Source organism: Chiloscyllium plagiosum, unplaced genomic scaffold, assembly GCF_037043375.1.
Source record: "Chiloscyllium plagiosum isolate Xiang-an unplaced genomic scaffold, Cpla_swu_hap1 HiC_scaffold_2, whole genome shotgun sequence".
Taxonomy (NCBI): Eukaryota; Metazoa; Chordata; class Chondrichthyes; order Orectolobiformes; family Hemiscylliidae; genus Chiloscyllium; species Chiloscyllium plagiosum.
In genome coordinates, this window is record NW_028270140.1 from 129,059,763 (window position 1) to 129,076,438 (window position 16,676).

General features: G+C 40.1%; 1 protein-coding gene across 1 annotated transcript in view; it reads left to right on the forward strand.

Moving 5' to 3' along the window:
• The window catches only part of cfap97 (cilia and flagella associated protein 97), a 57,108-nt gene that overhangs the window by 3,609 nt on the left and 36,823 nt on the right, over positions 1-16,676 (forward strand). Inside the window, exon 2 of the mRNA XM_043705853.2 lies at positions 15,360-15,622. Within this exon, the coding sequence (XP_043561788.2) occupies positions 15,360-15,622 (263 nt within the window). The remainder of the gene's footprint in view (positions 1-15,359; positions 15,623-16,676) is intronic.

Here is a 16,676-nt window from a genome sequence, read left to right on the forward strand (position 1 = left end):
GGTTCGATAGATGAAATGACCTTCTCCTATTTTCTATGTTTCTGTGTTGTCTCTGCATATTTGACCTGACAGAACATTAAGAACACATGAAATAGAAACAGGAAATGATAGTTCAGTGACTTGAACAGTCATTACTTAGGGTGATGCTGGGATTAAAATCCTTTTTTTTGCTTACTACTTATATTGCTTGATTCACCGAGAGACAAAAAAGTCTATCTATCTTGGCTTTAAATGTGTTCAATGATGGGTGCAACTGCAACCTCCTGGGCTAAAAGATTTCAAAGATTCCCAACCTTTTGAAGAAATTTCTCCTAAGAAATTATCCAGTTACAAATGGAGGAAAGACTTTAGCTGTGCTGTTACTTGCTGTTTTTGCCTTTATTACTACCAATGCCTTATAAGGGACAGGATGCCAGATAATATGTTGTTTGTGATGTTAATGTACTGTCTTAAATTATTCCCATCATTGTCACCATCAATGCAGATGGGCTGTGATACCTTGTCAAAATGATATGCAGCAAAATTGTTGGTTCAAAATACAATTGTCCTTATTGATTGGGTGGTTTTTGTTGTGGTAAGTGTACAGTGAAAATTAACTGGATTAAGTTAGCGAGGTTGACTACCAGGTTTAAAACAGATAAAAAAGTTTATTCATTGTATAATTTTGTGAAACACGAAGAACAGAATAAAGAACTCTACAGAACTCAGTCTATCCAAACTAGACTTAAGAATGCTGTTCCAAATATACACAACAGTCCCATTCAGCAAATCCTCTTGAAAAACAGTATAAATGGAACAGATGCTTACAGGTTGAAGTTAGAGGGATATAAGGGGAGAGAGAAAGAGAGAATTTCCACACAGCTCACTGTTGAACTCCCAACCAGTTCTGGACTGAACTAAACTGTTCAGGGAGAGAGCTGACTACTCCCCTTTCATTTGACAGGTCACTTCTAAAACATGACCACTTTGGCCTAGAGTCTCATCTGTTTCCATATAAATAAAAGGCCTCTCAAAATCCTTTCCATCTCTGTACCAAACCAGTTCTGATTGGAGCCTGGCCTAATTTATTACCCCTCTGAAAAAAATCAAAGACAGAGTATCCTTGAGCCAAAGAACAGTTATTAGAAAAAAAGGATTAGCTTTGTGACACCTTCCCCCGCTTAAAAAAAACCCATCAATACCAAAAGGTGGCTTAATTTTTAACCCTTCAAAAACCCAGTCAGTAGTCTAAACACACACATACACTATGATAACTATAAACATGCAAACATGCACAACCACCTGCAAATTCAGGTCGCAGTACACCCACCACCAAAAGCCTCCGTATCTCATTCGATTCTTCATCGACAATCACAATTTCATGACCTGCCACATGCACAATTGTCAAACTGAATGGCTGCAACAACAAGCTCCATCTAAACAATCTGGCATTTTTGTCCTTAAATTTTTCCACAAATGTCAATGGGTTATGATCAATGTATATGATTGTCTCAGATGCATTGCTGGTAATATAAACACTGAAATGTTTGTAATGCCAACACCAAGCTGAAAGTCTCTTTGTCCACTGTTGAATATTTCTGTTGGTGAACATTCAACTTCCTGAAAAAAATTACCCGATGGGTCTTTCTATCCCCTCGTCATCCTCCTACAGAAGCATCGCACCAATACCCACATCACTGGCATCAATAGCCACTTTGAAAGGCTTCATGTAATCTGGTGTGGCTAATATTGGGGCAGTGTTTAACAGTTTTTAGGCTGTCAACTGCCTTTTGACGGCCCACTGTCCACTGAAGCTGCTTGCCCATTTTTAACAATTCAGTGAGTGGAGCAGCCACACTGCTAAAGTTCGGCACAGACTTTGGGTAAAATTCATTCAATTCCAGGAACTGTAGTACTGCTTTTCTCTTTGATGGTATGGGAAATTCTCCAATTACTTTCATTTTTGCAACCCGTGGGGCCATTTGTCCATGTCCAATAACAAGACCCAGGAAGGTGACTTGGGCTTTGGCAAATTCACTTTTAGCTAGTTTTACCACCAAGCCTATCTTCCGAAGTCGATGGAATAAGTCCAGTAAATGCTGTAGATGTTCCTTCCATGAGTGACTAAAAGTCACCACGTCATCAATATATACCACATGGTTGGGTAATCCGGCAATTACCTTATTAGTCAGTCTCTGAAATGTGGTTAGAGGGGTTTTCATTTCCAAATAGCATGACTTTAAACTGATATAGGCCATTTGGCGTTATGAAAGCCAAAATTGCCTTTGCTCTCTCTGACAGGGGTACTTGCCAGTAGCCTCTGAGCAAGTCCAACTTAGAAATGTAAGTTGCTTGTCCCACTTTTCAACACAGTCCTCCAACCATTGAAATGGATACACGTCAGTGTTTGTAACAGCGTTGACTTTGCAGTAGTCCACACGTGACCGTTGGGTACCATCTGGCTTTGGCACCATGACTACAGGTGAGCTCCAGTCACGATAACTCAATTTGATTATGTCATCTTGGAGCATGCTCTCTATCTCCTTCTCCACCTGTGCCAGCTTTAGAGGGTTATGCCCATAAGGATGTTGCTTAATCAGAACAGCATCTCCTATCTCTACATCAAGCCCAATTAGGTTAATACTTCCCACTTTATTTCTGCATATCTCCCCATGTAATAGTAATAACTCTTTCAGGTCATTTTGATTTTCTTATGGATGCTAACTCAATAATTTATCCCAATTTTTGACTACTTCCTCATTGTCCAATTTGATTTGAGGAATGTCCAATTCAGAATCCTCTGAACGTGGTTCTTCCTTCTGTGCTGTAATCATTAACACCTTCTCCTCTTGCTTTCCTTCCCTATCAAAATACCTTTTGAGCATATTCATGTGACGCACTCTGTGAGATTTCTTCCTGTCTGGAGTCCTTATCAAGTAGTTCATTTCACTCAATTTCCTCTTGATTTGATAAGGTCCACTAAACATTGCTTTTAAAGGCTCACTTGTTACTGGAAGTAATGCCAATACCTTATCCCCAACTGCAAAATTGTGAATTTGTGATTTCTTATCCACCTCCTGTTTTATTGTATGCTGTGATACGTTAAATGCTGTCTACCCAACTGTCCAGCTCTATTTAATCATTCTTTAAAATTTGACATATAGCCCAAATGGGTGGTCTCTGAATTCTGACTTATTAATTTCTCCTTAATCAATTTTAATGGTCCTCTTACTTCATGCCCAAAAATTAATTCAGTGGACTGAATTTGGTTGATCCATTCGGTGCATCTCTGATCGCAAAAAGTATAAACTGAACTCCCTTATCCTAATCATCTGGATAATCCTGACCATAAGCCCGCAACATGATCTTGAGTGTTTGATGTCATCTCTCAATTGCAACATGATCTTTAGTGTTTGATGCCATCTCTCATCTGCGATTCAGATGGTACGCAGTAGATTTTAATTGCTTTATGCCCAAGTTATCCATAATATCCTTGAATAGTTTGGATGTGAAGTTTGATCCTTGATCTGACTGGATCCCTATGGGTAGTCCGTATCTAGTAAAACAAATTTAAGTAATTCTTCTACAACCTTTTTTGCTGTGATGTTGCATAATGGGATTGCCTCTGGAAATTCAGTCGACACATCCATTATTGTTAGTAAGTACTTATTCCCACTTTTTGTTTGAGGTAGAGACCTATGCAATCAATCAAGACTCTTGTGAAAGGGTCCTCAAATTAGCGAGTTTTGAGGAGATTTGTAGCTCAGGTTGTGATTCTGGATGTAGGTTTGCTTACTGAGCTGGGAGATTCATTTTCAGATACTATACTACTTACCATCTTCAGTGAGCCTCTGGACGAAGCATTGCTGATGATTCCTGCTTTCTATTTATATGTTTGGGTTTCTTTGGGTTGGTGATGTCATTTCTGGTTCTTTTTCGCAGGGCATGGTAAATCAGGTCCAAGTCAATGCATTTGTTGATAGAGTTCCGATTAGAATGCTATGCTTCTAGGAATTCTCGTGCATGTCTCTGTTTGGATTGTCCTAGGGTGGATGTGTTGTCCCAGTTGAAGTGGTGTCCTTCCTCATCTGTATGTAAGGATATTAGTGAGAGAGGATCATGTTGTTTTGTGGTTAGTTAATGTTCATGTATCCTGGTGGCTAGTTTTCTGCCTGAATGTCCAATGTAGTGTTTGTTACAGTCCTTGCACGGTATTTTGTAAATGACATTAGTTTTGCTTGTTGCATGTATAGGGTCTTCCAAGTTCATTAGCTGCTGTTTTAGTGTGTTGGTGGGTTTGTGGGATACCATGATGCCAGTAGTCTGGCAGTCATTTTCAAGATGTCTTTGATGTAGCGGAGAGTGGCTAGGGTTTCTGGATGTGTTTTGTCTGCTTGTTTGGGTTTGTTGCTGAGAAGTATTGCACCAAAAATCTTTACTCACTTATGCAACAGACGATGAATGGACAGACACAGTACAACAAGCCATAGATATTAGACAGCGAGGAACACAGAAAATGAAAAAACTAGACCTGCAAAAAAGAAACTAGACAAACTTACCCAAAGTACCAACACTGACAGACAACACAGAAGCATGGATAAAAAACTTATCTGACCGACTCTTAACAGACACTGAAAAAGCCGTCTTAGTAAGAGGATTAAATTACAACTTCTAGGATGCGGACAAGAAAGATTTTGCAGCATTAGAAAAAACACTGAAAGACAACCAACTCACAGAAGAAACCCAGCAAACAATCAGACAGATTGTCGCACCTATATTAAGCAGAAAAAATAAAGGAAGCACACTCAATACACAAGAAAGGAAAACACTAGAAAGACTAAAAAAGATTTTTAAAAATTGTTATCCTCCCTGCAGTCAAAGGACTTTTGACAGTGATTTTAAACCAAAGAGACTACATTGAAAGAGCGAACGCACTATTCACAGATACCAACACTTTCCAACAAGTGGCGGTAGACCCGACTCCACAATAGAGAACCGAATCACAGCCCTACTCAAAAAAATTTGAGAAATCTGGAGAAATAAATAAGATCGACTTCCAAAAATGAAATCAAACGAATCCAACACACCACATATCCGCTGATTGTCCAAAATTCACAGACAAGGAGCCCCCCTCAGACCCATATTCTCGCTACCTAGAGCACCAACTTGCAGATTAGCCAAGGAGCTACACCAAAGACTAAAAGACTTCGTAGAAAACTCACACCACTCCATCCACTCCACCCAAGAATTCCTGAAGACCATCAAAGACACGAAAATGAAGAGGATGATATAATGGTCTCCTTTGACGTAACAGCCCTGTTCACATCAATCAACATCACCCTGGCCAAGGAAACACTGACTACACTATTAGAAGACCCAAAGACACATACAGCAAAAACCACCAACCTCATCGGCAAGGTCAGTATCACCAAGCTAGTGGACCCTATGCCTTACCACTCACTTCACCTTCAACAAAAAACCTACAGACAAACTAGTGGAAAATCGATGGGGTCTCCAATATCAGAATTCTTAGCAGAGAAAGGAATGCTGAGAATCAAACAAACAGCTCTGCCAACCATCCAACCCAATCTGCTGCGTGGATGACGCCTTTGTCATCATGAAATGAAACAAATTAGAGGAAACCTTCAAGCTCATCAGTAATACCCTAATTGGCATAAAATTCACTAAAGAGGAGGAAAGCAACAACAAACAGCCATTCCTAGATGTCACAGTAGATAGAACAGCCAATGGGAAACTTCAAACCAGCGTCTACAGGAAAACAACACATACGGACCAAATATTGAACTACAGAAACAATGACCCGAACATCCACAAATGAAACTGCATCAGAATATTATACCAACGAGCCACCACACTCTGCAGCACAGAGGAACTATGCAGAGCAGAGGAAAATTACCTATACAGTGTATTCAAAAAGAACAGGTACCCAATATACACAGTCCACAGATTTCTCAGCAACAAACCCAAACAAGCAGACAAAACGTGTCCAGAAACCCTAGCCACTCATCCCTACATCAAAGACATCTCAGAAATGACTGCCAGACTACTCAGACCCATTGGCATCATGGTAGCCCACAAACACACCAACACACTAAAACAGCAGCTAATGAACTTGAAAGACTCTATACAGACAACAAGCAAAACTAATGTCTTTAAAAAATACCGTGCAAGGACTGTAACAAATACTACATTGGACAAACAGGCAGAAAACTAGCCACCAGGATACATGAACATCAACTAACAACAAAATAATCTGTCTCAGTAATATCCTTACATACAGATGAGGAAGGACACCGCTTCAACTGGGAAAACTCATCCATCCTAAGACAAGCCAAACAGAGACACTCATGAAAATTCCTAGAAGCATGGCATTTCAACCAGAACTCTATCAACAAAGACATTGACTGGGACCTGATTTACCACCCCCTGAGAAAGATCACCACAGGAAATGACATCACCAACCCAAAGAAACCCAAACACATAAATAGAAAGCAGGAATCATCAGCAATGCTTCGTTCAGAGGCTCACTGAAGATGTTACTTAGTATTCCTGGAGCTGACAGTTTGTCCAGTACTCCTACCACAAATTTTCCACTCTTCTCTGGACTCTCTAGCCTCACTTTACATAATTGAGCACATTTTGTCTCACCATGAATTCCTGTTACCAGTACCTTTTCTGGCAAAAGTCCCTCAGGAGTACATATCTCCTCATCCTTCAGCATTACCAACTGAGAGGATCCTGTATCCTTCATATTGTAACCTCTTTACCTGCTGCTCCTGGCCTATGTGTATAAACTTACCCCTTGCTTGTATATTTTAAAAGCAGATCTGTCACTTCCTCCTTAATCAACCTCTGAACATCTTGTACACTCTGAGGCAGCTGTCTAACTTCCCTTGTGCTTTTTGTTACTAGTCTATCAAAACGTCCTGGCTTGTCTGGCTTTCTCCTAGCCCACCAACACTGGGATTTCGTGTGGCCCACTTTATTACAATGAAAACACCGGAGCTTTCTAACTTCTTTGTCCCCCTCAAGGGTTTCTCTTTTACCCTGTGGTAAGTTCTCCTTATGTTCTTTGTGAGATCTACCTTCCCTTTGCCATGTGAGGATTTCTCTTTGCCCCAATTTCTATCCCTCATGGACTGAAACTGATTCTGGAAGCCAAACCGAATTTTATGGACCAGCTCATTATCATCAGCTGCTTCAGCTACCAACCTTGCTGTTTTGATTGTCTGCTCTTCCACTTGAGTTTGCACTACTTCAGGCAGTGAGTTTTTGAATTCCTCCAAAATAATTACTTTCTAAGAGAAGCATAGGTTTGCTTGATTTTTAAAGCTTTGATCCATCTATCAAAATTACTCTGATCCTTTCAAACTCAATGTAGGTTTGACCAGAGTCCCTCCTCAGATTCCTGAAATGTTGTCTGTAGGCTTCTGATTCAAGCTTGTATGCACTTAAAATGGCTTTTTTCACCACCTACTCCTCTCTGATACCTCCTCTGATAGTGATGCAAATACCTCAGTAGCCCTATCTACAAATTTCCTTTGGATCAATAAAACCCAGATTGCCACTGGCCACTGCATTTGTTTAGCCATCTTTTCAAATGAGATGAAAAAGGCTTCCACATCCTTCTTATCAAATTTAGGCAATGCTTGAACATAAACAGTCTCTCACTAGGCTTCTTACTACTAGGGGCTTGCTCATCCTCACTAAGCCTACCCTCAGCCTTTATCTCCAGCCTTTATAAACTGATTTTCCTTTTTGAGTGTCAGTTTTTGAAGTTCAAGATCGCTCTCATTTTCTTTCTCTGCTCTCTCTTTTTCCCTCTCCTGTTTTTAATTATAACTCAAACTGTTTCATTTCTCTCGCCTCTAACTCAAGCTGCTTCATTTGAAATTGAATTCTTGCCATCTCTATAGATTCTGATGGTTTCTGCAGCAAGTTTAAATGCTGAGCTACTGCTGTAATTATCTCTCCTTTCATCACAGAAGCAGGCAGTTCCTATTCCAGCTTGTCTGCTAATTCTTGCAACTTACTCATGTTAACTTTTTGCAAAACTTCCAAAGTCACCACATCCACATCCAGAAAACTTCTGGTGACTGAAAGAGCCATTACTATCCCAAGATTCCTCTACCTAACCAAACCAACACCCGAAATAAAGACACTAGAACCTACCACTTGCTGTTTAAAATCGCGCAGAGCCCCGAATCTGTTATGGGACTAGGCCAGACCATCAAAGCATTCTTAAGCAGGCAGCCCAGACCATAACTTTGCAACTTGTCTTGGTAAGTGTACAGTGAAAATTATCCTGATTAAGTTAGCAAGGTTGACTAACAGGTTTAAAACAGACAAAAAGTTTATTCCCAGAATTACACAATGAAACACGAAGAACAGAATAAAGAACCCCTACAGAACTCAGTCTATCCAAACTAGACTTAAGAATACTGTTCCAAACATACACAACAGTCCCAATAAGCAAACCCTCTTGGAAAACTGTATAAATGGAACAGATGTTTACAGACTGAAGCTAGAGGGGTATAAGGGGAGAGAATGAGTTTCCACACAGCTTACTGTTGAACTCCCAACCAGTTCTGGACTGAACTAAACAGCTCAGCTACAGAGCTGACCACTCCCCTTTCATTCTACTGGTCACTTCTAAAATATGACCACTTTGGCCTGAAGTCTCATCTGTTTACATATAAACAAAAGGCCTCTCAAAATCCTTTTCATTTCGGAGCCCAGCCTGGTTTATTACCCCTCTGAAAAAAAAATCAAGGACAGAGTATCCTCGAGCCAAGGAAAAACTTTTAGCAAAAAAGGACTAGCTTTGTGACATTTTAAATGAGTCATTTGAAATTTTTTTATCTGTCCATCATTGCAGTAAATTTTGGTGAAGATAACTTCATCACCAGTATCGCAATTGAACTTATTTTATTGATGAATAAAACAGCATACTGTTGACAGGTTTCATTTGCATGTTCAAGGATAGACATAACATGCCGCATTTCAGACAGCAATAACTTGTATGCATGAGAATTGGTGACAGCTTGATTCTCATTGGTCGATGTATTGCAAGAAGAATGCATTATTGAACTATTGTTCATCCTATGCCTTAGCTGAATTTGAAAAAGATGCAATACATGGACATGTCATGCAATGGATAGGTCTCTATTAATGAATGTACGTAGTTTCTAGCAAATTTAAATAAGTTACATTGTGAACCTGACTGACAATCAAATGAATACAGATTGAGAAAATGGCAACATGTCTAGAATGCTCTGATGTACCTTCACTGATCAGTATAAGTGTTTGGATTCCTACAGCTCCATATACTTCAGGTTGAAGGCTAGTGAGATGGGGCAGGAAGGAATGCATTAGATTCTAGGAACTTTGGGACTGAGTCTGAGATGGTAAGAAGTACATTGGCTGGATGGAGATACACCTCAAGTTGTCTTTGCAGATTGATTTGTTTCTGCTGGTGAGGAACCTTTAAATCGATTTGGTATGGGACATGGGAAACAGGGTTTAGCATTGGGAACAAGGTAAAAACGTGCAAAGAAATTGGGACAGCCAAGTAGCACAAGGGAAATAGATATTAAATTTTAGGTGGAGGTCAAATTAAGTGAAAATACAATAAGATATAAATTAGGTTCACATCCTCTGCGCAAACTGAAGGTTTAAAAAAAGGGTTGGTGAACTATAAATGTAGATGGAAGAAAGTGAAGACTGTAGATGCTGGCGATCCGAGTTAAGAAGTGTGGCACTGAAAAGCACAGCAGGTCAGTAGCATCTAAGGAGCAGGAAAGTTGACGTTTCGGGCATTCTTGATGAAGGGCTTATGCCCGAAATGTTGACTTTTCTGCTCCTCGGATGCTACCTGACTTGCTGAGCTTTTCCGGCGCCATGCTTTTTGACTACAAATGTAGATAGACACCTGACAAAATGTTGTAGTGTTAACCTTGCTGGAAAAAAGCAGGGAGCACTGACTACTAATTATTCAGTATGATGTTTCCCAAAAGAGCTGGAGGAGTGGGAGTATTGATTTGAGGAGAATGTTACAGTGCTAGAGAGAGAGGATGTCATTGGAGTCATGGACACAGTTAAGCAATAGCAGAGTCGCTATTATGTTGCTGGATGTGTTCTGTAGAATATCAATTTGTAGAAAAGATGAGCAAATTGGTAGGGTTATCTGCAGTGCAAGAATCATCGAGTAGTGATGATGGAGAATTTAAATACTCCACATACAGACTGGGATCGTAATAGTATCAAGAGTTGAGAACAGGAAGAGTTTCAGGCATATGTTTAGGAAAATATTCTTGAATCTTCTTTTTGACCCCATGTGAACTAAGCTTTGCTTGATCTGGAGAATGAAGTAGTTCAAGTGGGTCCAGTATCAGTATTGGAAAATGTAGGAACGTTGATCCTAGTAAAATAAGGTCTAGTTTACCTATGGGGGGGGAGAAAAACAGTACAATCTAGAGCAAACAGTTGAGAGTGAGTTTTCAGTGAGTTGAGAAAAAAAACTGTCCCAAATAAATTTGTATCTTCAATATGGCAGCCAAAGCAGTATGAAAGTATGGGGCTGCCTTTAAAGAGAAGATGGTTCAAGTGCATTAGATGTTTCCTCCAGGAGGAAACGAAGGGCAGCTTACCCCAGACTACATTGGATATCAAAGGAAATGAAGGATAAAGAAGCAGAAAAAGGTTGCCTACGACAAATGTCTAGTTGATACTACAAGCGAATCAAGCAGAATGATCACCGTGGAAGTGGAATAAAGAAAATGAAAGGCAGCTAGAGAGTATGAGAAGAGATGGAAACTGAGATAAAGGGGAATTCAAATGTGCTATATTAACATTTACCTCAGAAAAGGGCATTAAGGCAGGGTGGGACCAATTAATTACCCAAATATGGAATCCAGACATGTAGGCAGAATAACTGGCTGAGATGAGAAACAGGTATTTTGCATCTATCTTCATCAAAGACAAAAGTTCAATCAAAGACATATTGAAGGAGTGGACAGTTGAGATAATAGAGTCATAGAGATGTACAGCATGGAAACAGACCCTTCGGTCCAACTCGTTCATGCCCACCAGATATCCCAATTCCATCTAGTCCAACTTGCCAGCACCCGGCCCATATCCCTCCAAACCCTTCCTATTCCTATACTCACTCAGAGGCCTTTTGAATGTACGAGCCTCCACCACTTCCTCTGGCAGCCTATTCCACCCACTCACCACCCTCTGCGTGAAAAAGCTGCCCTTTAGGTCTATTTTATGTCTTTCCCCTCTCGCCCTAAACCTATGCCATCTAGTTTTGGCCTCCCCCAGGGAAAAGACATTATGTATTTACCATATCCATGCCCCTCATGATTTTGTAAACCTCTATAAGGTCACTCCTCAACCTCCGACACGCCAGGGAAAACAACCCTAGCCTATTCAACCTCTCCCTATAGCTCAAATCCTCCAACATCCTTGCAAATCTTTTCAAGTTTCACAACAACCTTCTGATCAGAATTGCACACAATATTCCAAAAGTGGCCTAACCTATGCCCTGTTCAGCCACAACATGACTTCCCAACTCCTGTACTCCATACTCTGACCAATAAAGGAATGTATGCACTTACAATTTCTGAAGGAGATTGTTTTAGAAAAGCAATTAAAAGTAGGCTGTACTTAAAAGTCGATAATTTATCATAATTGGCTTGGCTGCATCTGAGTATGCTGAGATGAGGGAATCAAGGATGGAAATTGCAAGAGCACTGGAAAATTGCAAAATGTTTTAACCTTATTCAAAGGTGATACCAGGACAAACTCAGGTTGACCTCTGTGGTCAAGCGTAGATTAATGAAAGCCAGCAGAGATTTGTTGATGGCACACTGTTTCACTAACTTGATTAGAGTTTTTGATGAGCGACCAGAAAAAGTTACTAGGTAAATGGCAGTTACTGAGCTGTAGATTGACTCCTGAAACTTGATAATGTGCTACATTACAACATAAATAGGACTAGGAGTAAGTCGTTCACTAATCCATTTAACAAGATCATGGCTCATCTGAGTATGGCCTTACTCTCCCCTTCTGCCTCTCCTCCCACCCGCCACGAATAACCCTCATCAATCAAAATCTGTCCAATTCAGCTTTGAATATGATTAATGACCAGCCTTCACTGCTCACTGGGAAAGAGAATTTCAAGTGCTCACACAGCTCTGAGAAGAAATTCGTTCTCATCTCAATTTCAAAATAAGGAGGCTGTCATTTGTGTCCCCTCGTTCTAACTTTCCCCACAAAGGGACGTTTCCTCCCCGCATCTGGCCTTTTAAACTCCCTCAGAATTTTGTGTTTCAATACAATCACCTCTCAGTCTTCTAAGCACTAATGTGTTTAGGCCCAACTCATCAGCCAATGGAATAAAGAGACTGGCAGCAGGGATACAAGATTGGCAGAGTAGTAGAAGACAGACTAATAGTAAGCAGTTGCTTCTTCAACTTGGGGAAAGACTGATGACTCAGTCCATTCCCTGACCACATGGGAAGTGCTATCTGACCCAGCAGTGAATCAGCCCAGTGACTGCCTCTGCTGTTTGATTTTAAGTATCTCTGGTCATTGGAGTTCTTCTAAGAAGAATGAACAAATAGTGAAATCACAGCAGATCTTGGAGATCTCTGTGTGGGAGAGCTCACAACAGGGGAGCAGCTAAGTCGCTTTTTAAAGTTTAAATCTACTGTTTATTTTGTAAAGGTACAAAAGTGAGTAGAGCAGGTTCTTGTTCGATTATATGTTTTTATTGAGATCTCTTCCTTGATTGAACTTTAACAATATAAAACATGAGTACTACGATAGCCTGGAGCAGTGTTTTTTTAAGAGCAGTATGGTTGTGCTATTTCCTGAGTCTGTGGATTAAGGTGCAAAGATGGCCTTTAGTAGAGTCATGTGCTCTTCCTGTCAGATGTGGGAGATTAGGGAGAGTTTCCATGTTACTGCAGGAAGTGTTTGGTTGCGAAACCTATCAGATCACATAGATAAGTTGGAACAGCAGTTAGAGGCATGAGGAATAACAGAAGCTAGGGGTATGATGGATGGCAGTTGTAGGAAGGGAGAAAAACCACAGGTATAGTCAGGTAGATGGGTTATCTGCAGGGAAGGTAGGAGAGGAAGGCAGCTAATGCAGGAGTCTCCTGTGGCTTTCCCCATCTCAAACAAATATGCTGTTTTGGAAAATATTGGGGATGATGGACTCTTGGGAATGTAGCTTGGACAACCAGATTTCTGGTACTGAGACTGACTAATGTAATGTGGGGTAAGCAGGGTTCCAACCAATCGATTGTGATAGGGGACTGTCTTGTCAGAGGCACAGACAGACGTTTCTACGGTCGTCAGTGAGAAATCAGAATGGTGTTTTGCCTCCTTGGTGCTAGGGTTAAAGATATCTTGGAGAGCGTGCAGAATGCTCTCAAAGGGGAGAGGAGCCAGTAGAAAGTCGTTGTACACATCGAAACTAACAATATCTGAAGTAAAAGCAATGAGATTTTGAGGAGAGAATATAGGAAGTTAGGCAGGAATTTAAAAAGGGTCATGGTTGGGAACATGTGACTGGGATATCATAGCAATTGCAGAGATGTGGCTCACGAATGAACAGGCATGTTTCTGGTTATAGATGCTATAAGAAGGATAAAAAAGAGGGCAAGAGGGGAGGGAGAGTGCTGTTTTTGATTTCCGATAATATTATAGTTGTACTTGGAGAGGATATTCCTGGGATTAAGGGTGGAACTGAGAAATAAGATAGCAATGATCATCTTATTGGTAACTAGGAAAGAATAGGGCCCCTTAAAAATCAGCAAGGCCATTGAATTGTGGAACCACAGGAGATGGGGGAGATACTAAATGACTATTTTGCATCAGTGTTTACTGTGGAGAAGAATATGGAAGATACAGAATGTGGAGAAATAAATAGCGACATCTTGAAAAATGTCCATATTATAGAAGAGGAGTTGCTGAATGTCTTAAACGCATAAAGATGGATAAGTCACCGGGACCTGATCAGTAGTAACCTAGTCTGTGAGAAGCCAGTGAAGTGATGGCTGGGCCCCTTACTGAGAAATTTGTACCATTGATAGCCACAGGAGAGTCAGAAGACTGGAGGTTGGCTAACTTAGTGCGACTACTTAAGAAATGTGGTAAGAGAAAGCCAGGGAACTGTAGACCAGTGAGCCTTAAATCAGTAGTGGGCAAGTTATTGGAGGGAATCTTGAGGGATAGGATTTACATGTATTTGGAACAGCAAGGACTGATTAGGGATAGTCAACATGGCCTTGTGCGTGGGAAATTGTGTCTCACTAACTTGATCGAGTTTTTTTGAAGTAACAAAGAGGATTGATGAGCGCAGAATGTTGGGCGTGATCTATATGGACTTGAGTAAGATGTTCAACAAGGTTCCTCAGGTTAGATCACATGGAATACAGAGAGAACTCTCCATTTGGATACAGAACTGGCTTGTTGAAGGTAGAAGACAGAATGTCATGGATGGTTGCTTTTCAGACTGGAGGCCTGTGACGAGCTGTGTGCCACAAGGATTGATGCAGGTCCACTGCTTTTTGTCATTTATATAAATGATGTGAACATAAGAGACATGGTTAGTAGGTTTGCAAATGACACCAAAATTGGAGATGTGGACAGTGAAGAGTACAACGGCATCTGGATTAGATGGCCATTGGGCCAAGGACTGGCAGATAGAGTTTAATTTCGATAAATGTGAAGTGATGCATTTTGGAAAGGCAAATCAGACAGGACAAGGCAAATGGGTCCTGAATTTTATAAAGTGTGGTGTAAGTACAATAACAAGGAGATTGTGGTAAATCTGTATAAAACAATTGGTATTATGTCTAATTCTCGGCAGAATATGAACAGGAAGAATATGAGAATGTGACAGAGTGCAATAAAAATTTGAGTATTTTTCAAGGGGTAGGGAAGGGATTTCGATTATATGAATGGATTGGAAAAGTTAGGGTCCTTGTTCATGTAGAAAACAAGGTTGAGAGGAGACAGAAGAGCGAGAGAAACATTGGTCGAAGGGCCAAGCATCAGAGGACTTAAATTTAAGATTGGCAAAAGACAATGTAAAGCATTTTGTTACGCGGTAACTGATTAGGAGATGGAATGCACTACCTGAGAACTTGATGAGGGCAAAGTCAGTCATGGTTTTCACAAGGGAATCAGACAAGCACTGAAGGGGAAGAAAATACATGATCACAGAGAAAGGTTGGTAAGGGAGTCAAGGTTAAGCTGGATTGTTCTTGGAGGGAGCTCACGTGGGCTTAACAGACAGACTAGTCTCCATCTATACTGTAACCATTCTATATTTCTTTTAGCTATGATGCACTTGGAAAGGAGCGAGCTGCGAAAGATAGTGGCTGATTTTCCAAAAAAGAAGTACAAAAAAAATTACACATTTAGTAATGAAGAAGCAAGGCGAATTGATCGTGAAAATCACAGATTGTTACAAGAATTGACACGAAAAGCCACAAAACCAACAGCTGTCGCAGTGAAAGCAATGGTGCCTTCATCGATTCGAGTTTATCACAGCACTTTAAACAGACAGCGGGAGCAGGAGAGAATCGAACAAGAAAACTTGGTGAGTGTTCTACCAACCCAAAAAAAAAGTTCCTAAAATTTTAAAATGGCACAATAAATTCTCTGTTAAGTTATCTGGTCTCAAAAAAATTAATGCTGTGATTCAGTTAGTCAGCAGCAGCTGATTAGGATTTGTGGAGCCTCCACTTACCATGGTTGAATAGTGATCTGACAGTCTACTCTGGTTCATACCCAAGAGAATGCTTGAGTAAAACAGAGTGATGCTGCTGGTTATGGAACTATAGGAAACGTGAAAGAGGCAAAGTATGAATGCTCTTTTTAAAATTTGAAATAGGATTTGTAGAACAGAAATAGTTTAATTTGTACCTATTAACGTGTAAACTTTATGATTTTCTTCCCATGAAATTCATATTCCTTGAATGAAAACTCAACTCGATTATAAATCACATGTACCTGTCTCTGTATAATGATTCACAATTTGGATAACTTGCATTAAGATATGTGAGCTAAATGTAAAAATGCTTATGTGAATGTCTTTATATTCAGCAGTAGCACTGATGGTTGTTAAATTCAGAAATTAAAATAGTAATCAGAAAATGGTAAGATATAAGGCTTGACATTGAAAGCTTCATCACTGTAACCAGCATAATTAAACTGGAAGTGGATATCCCAGTTGAACATCATCACATTCTTAAAAACCTGAGCTATTTGATTGTTTTAATAATCAGTCTAACCCTTCTGATTTATGGATTCTTCTGTGATAATTTATTAAATAATACATATAAAGCAACATCTAAAAATGTATTCTGACTTAATGGTAATTGACTGCATAAGAATGTTCAAAGTTCGAAGCATAAAGGCACATATACTATTGAGATATTTTTAGTCATGCTTTTAGGACATTACACTGTTATATTCTTGGTTAGCAGCAGAGGGTGCTAACATTTGACAAGTAAGTGCTGTTATCACCCTGTTCAAAGATGTCATTACACAACTATGGAGCAGATGGGATTAGAACTGACTCAGAGGTAGGGGCACTACCACTATAACATAGAGCCCCCCCCCCCCCATGCTGTTAATATAATCCTCTCATT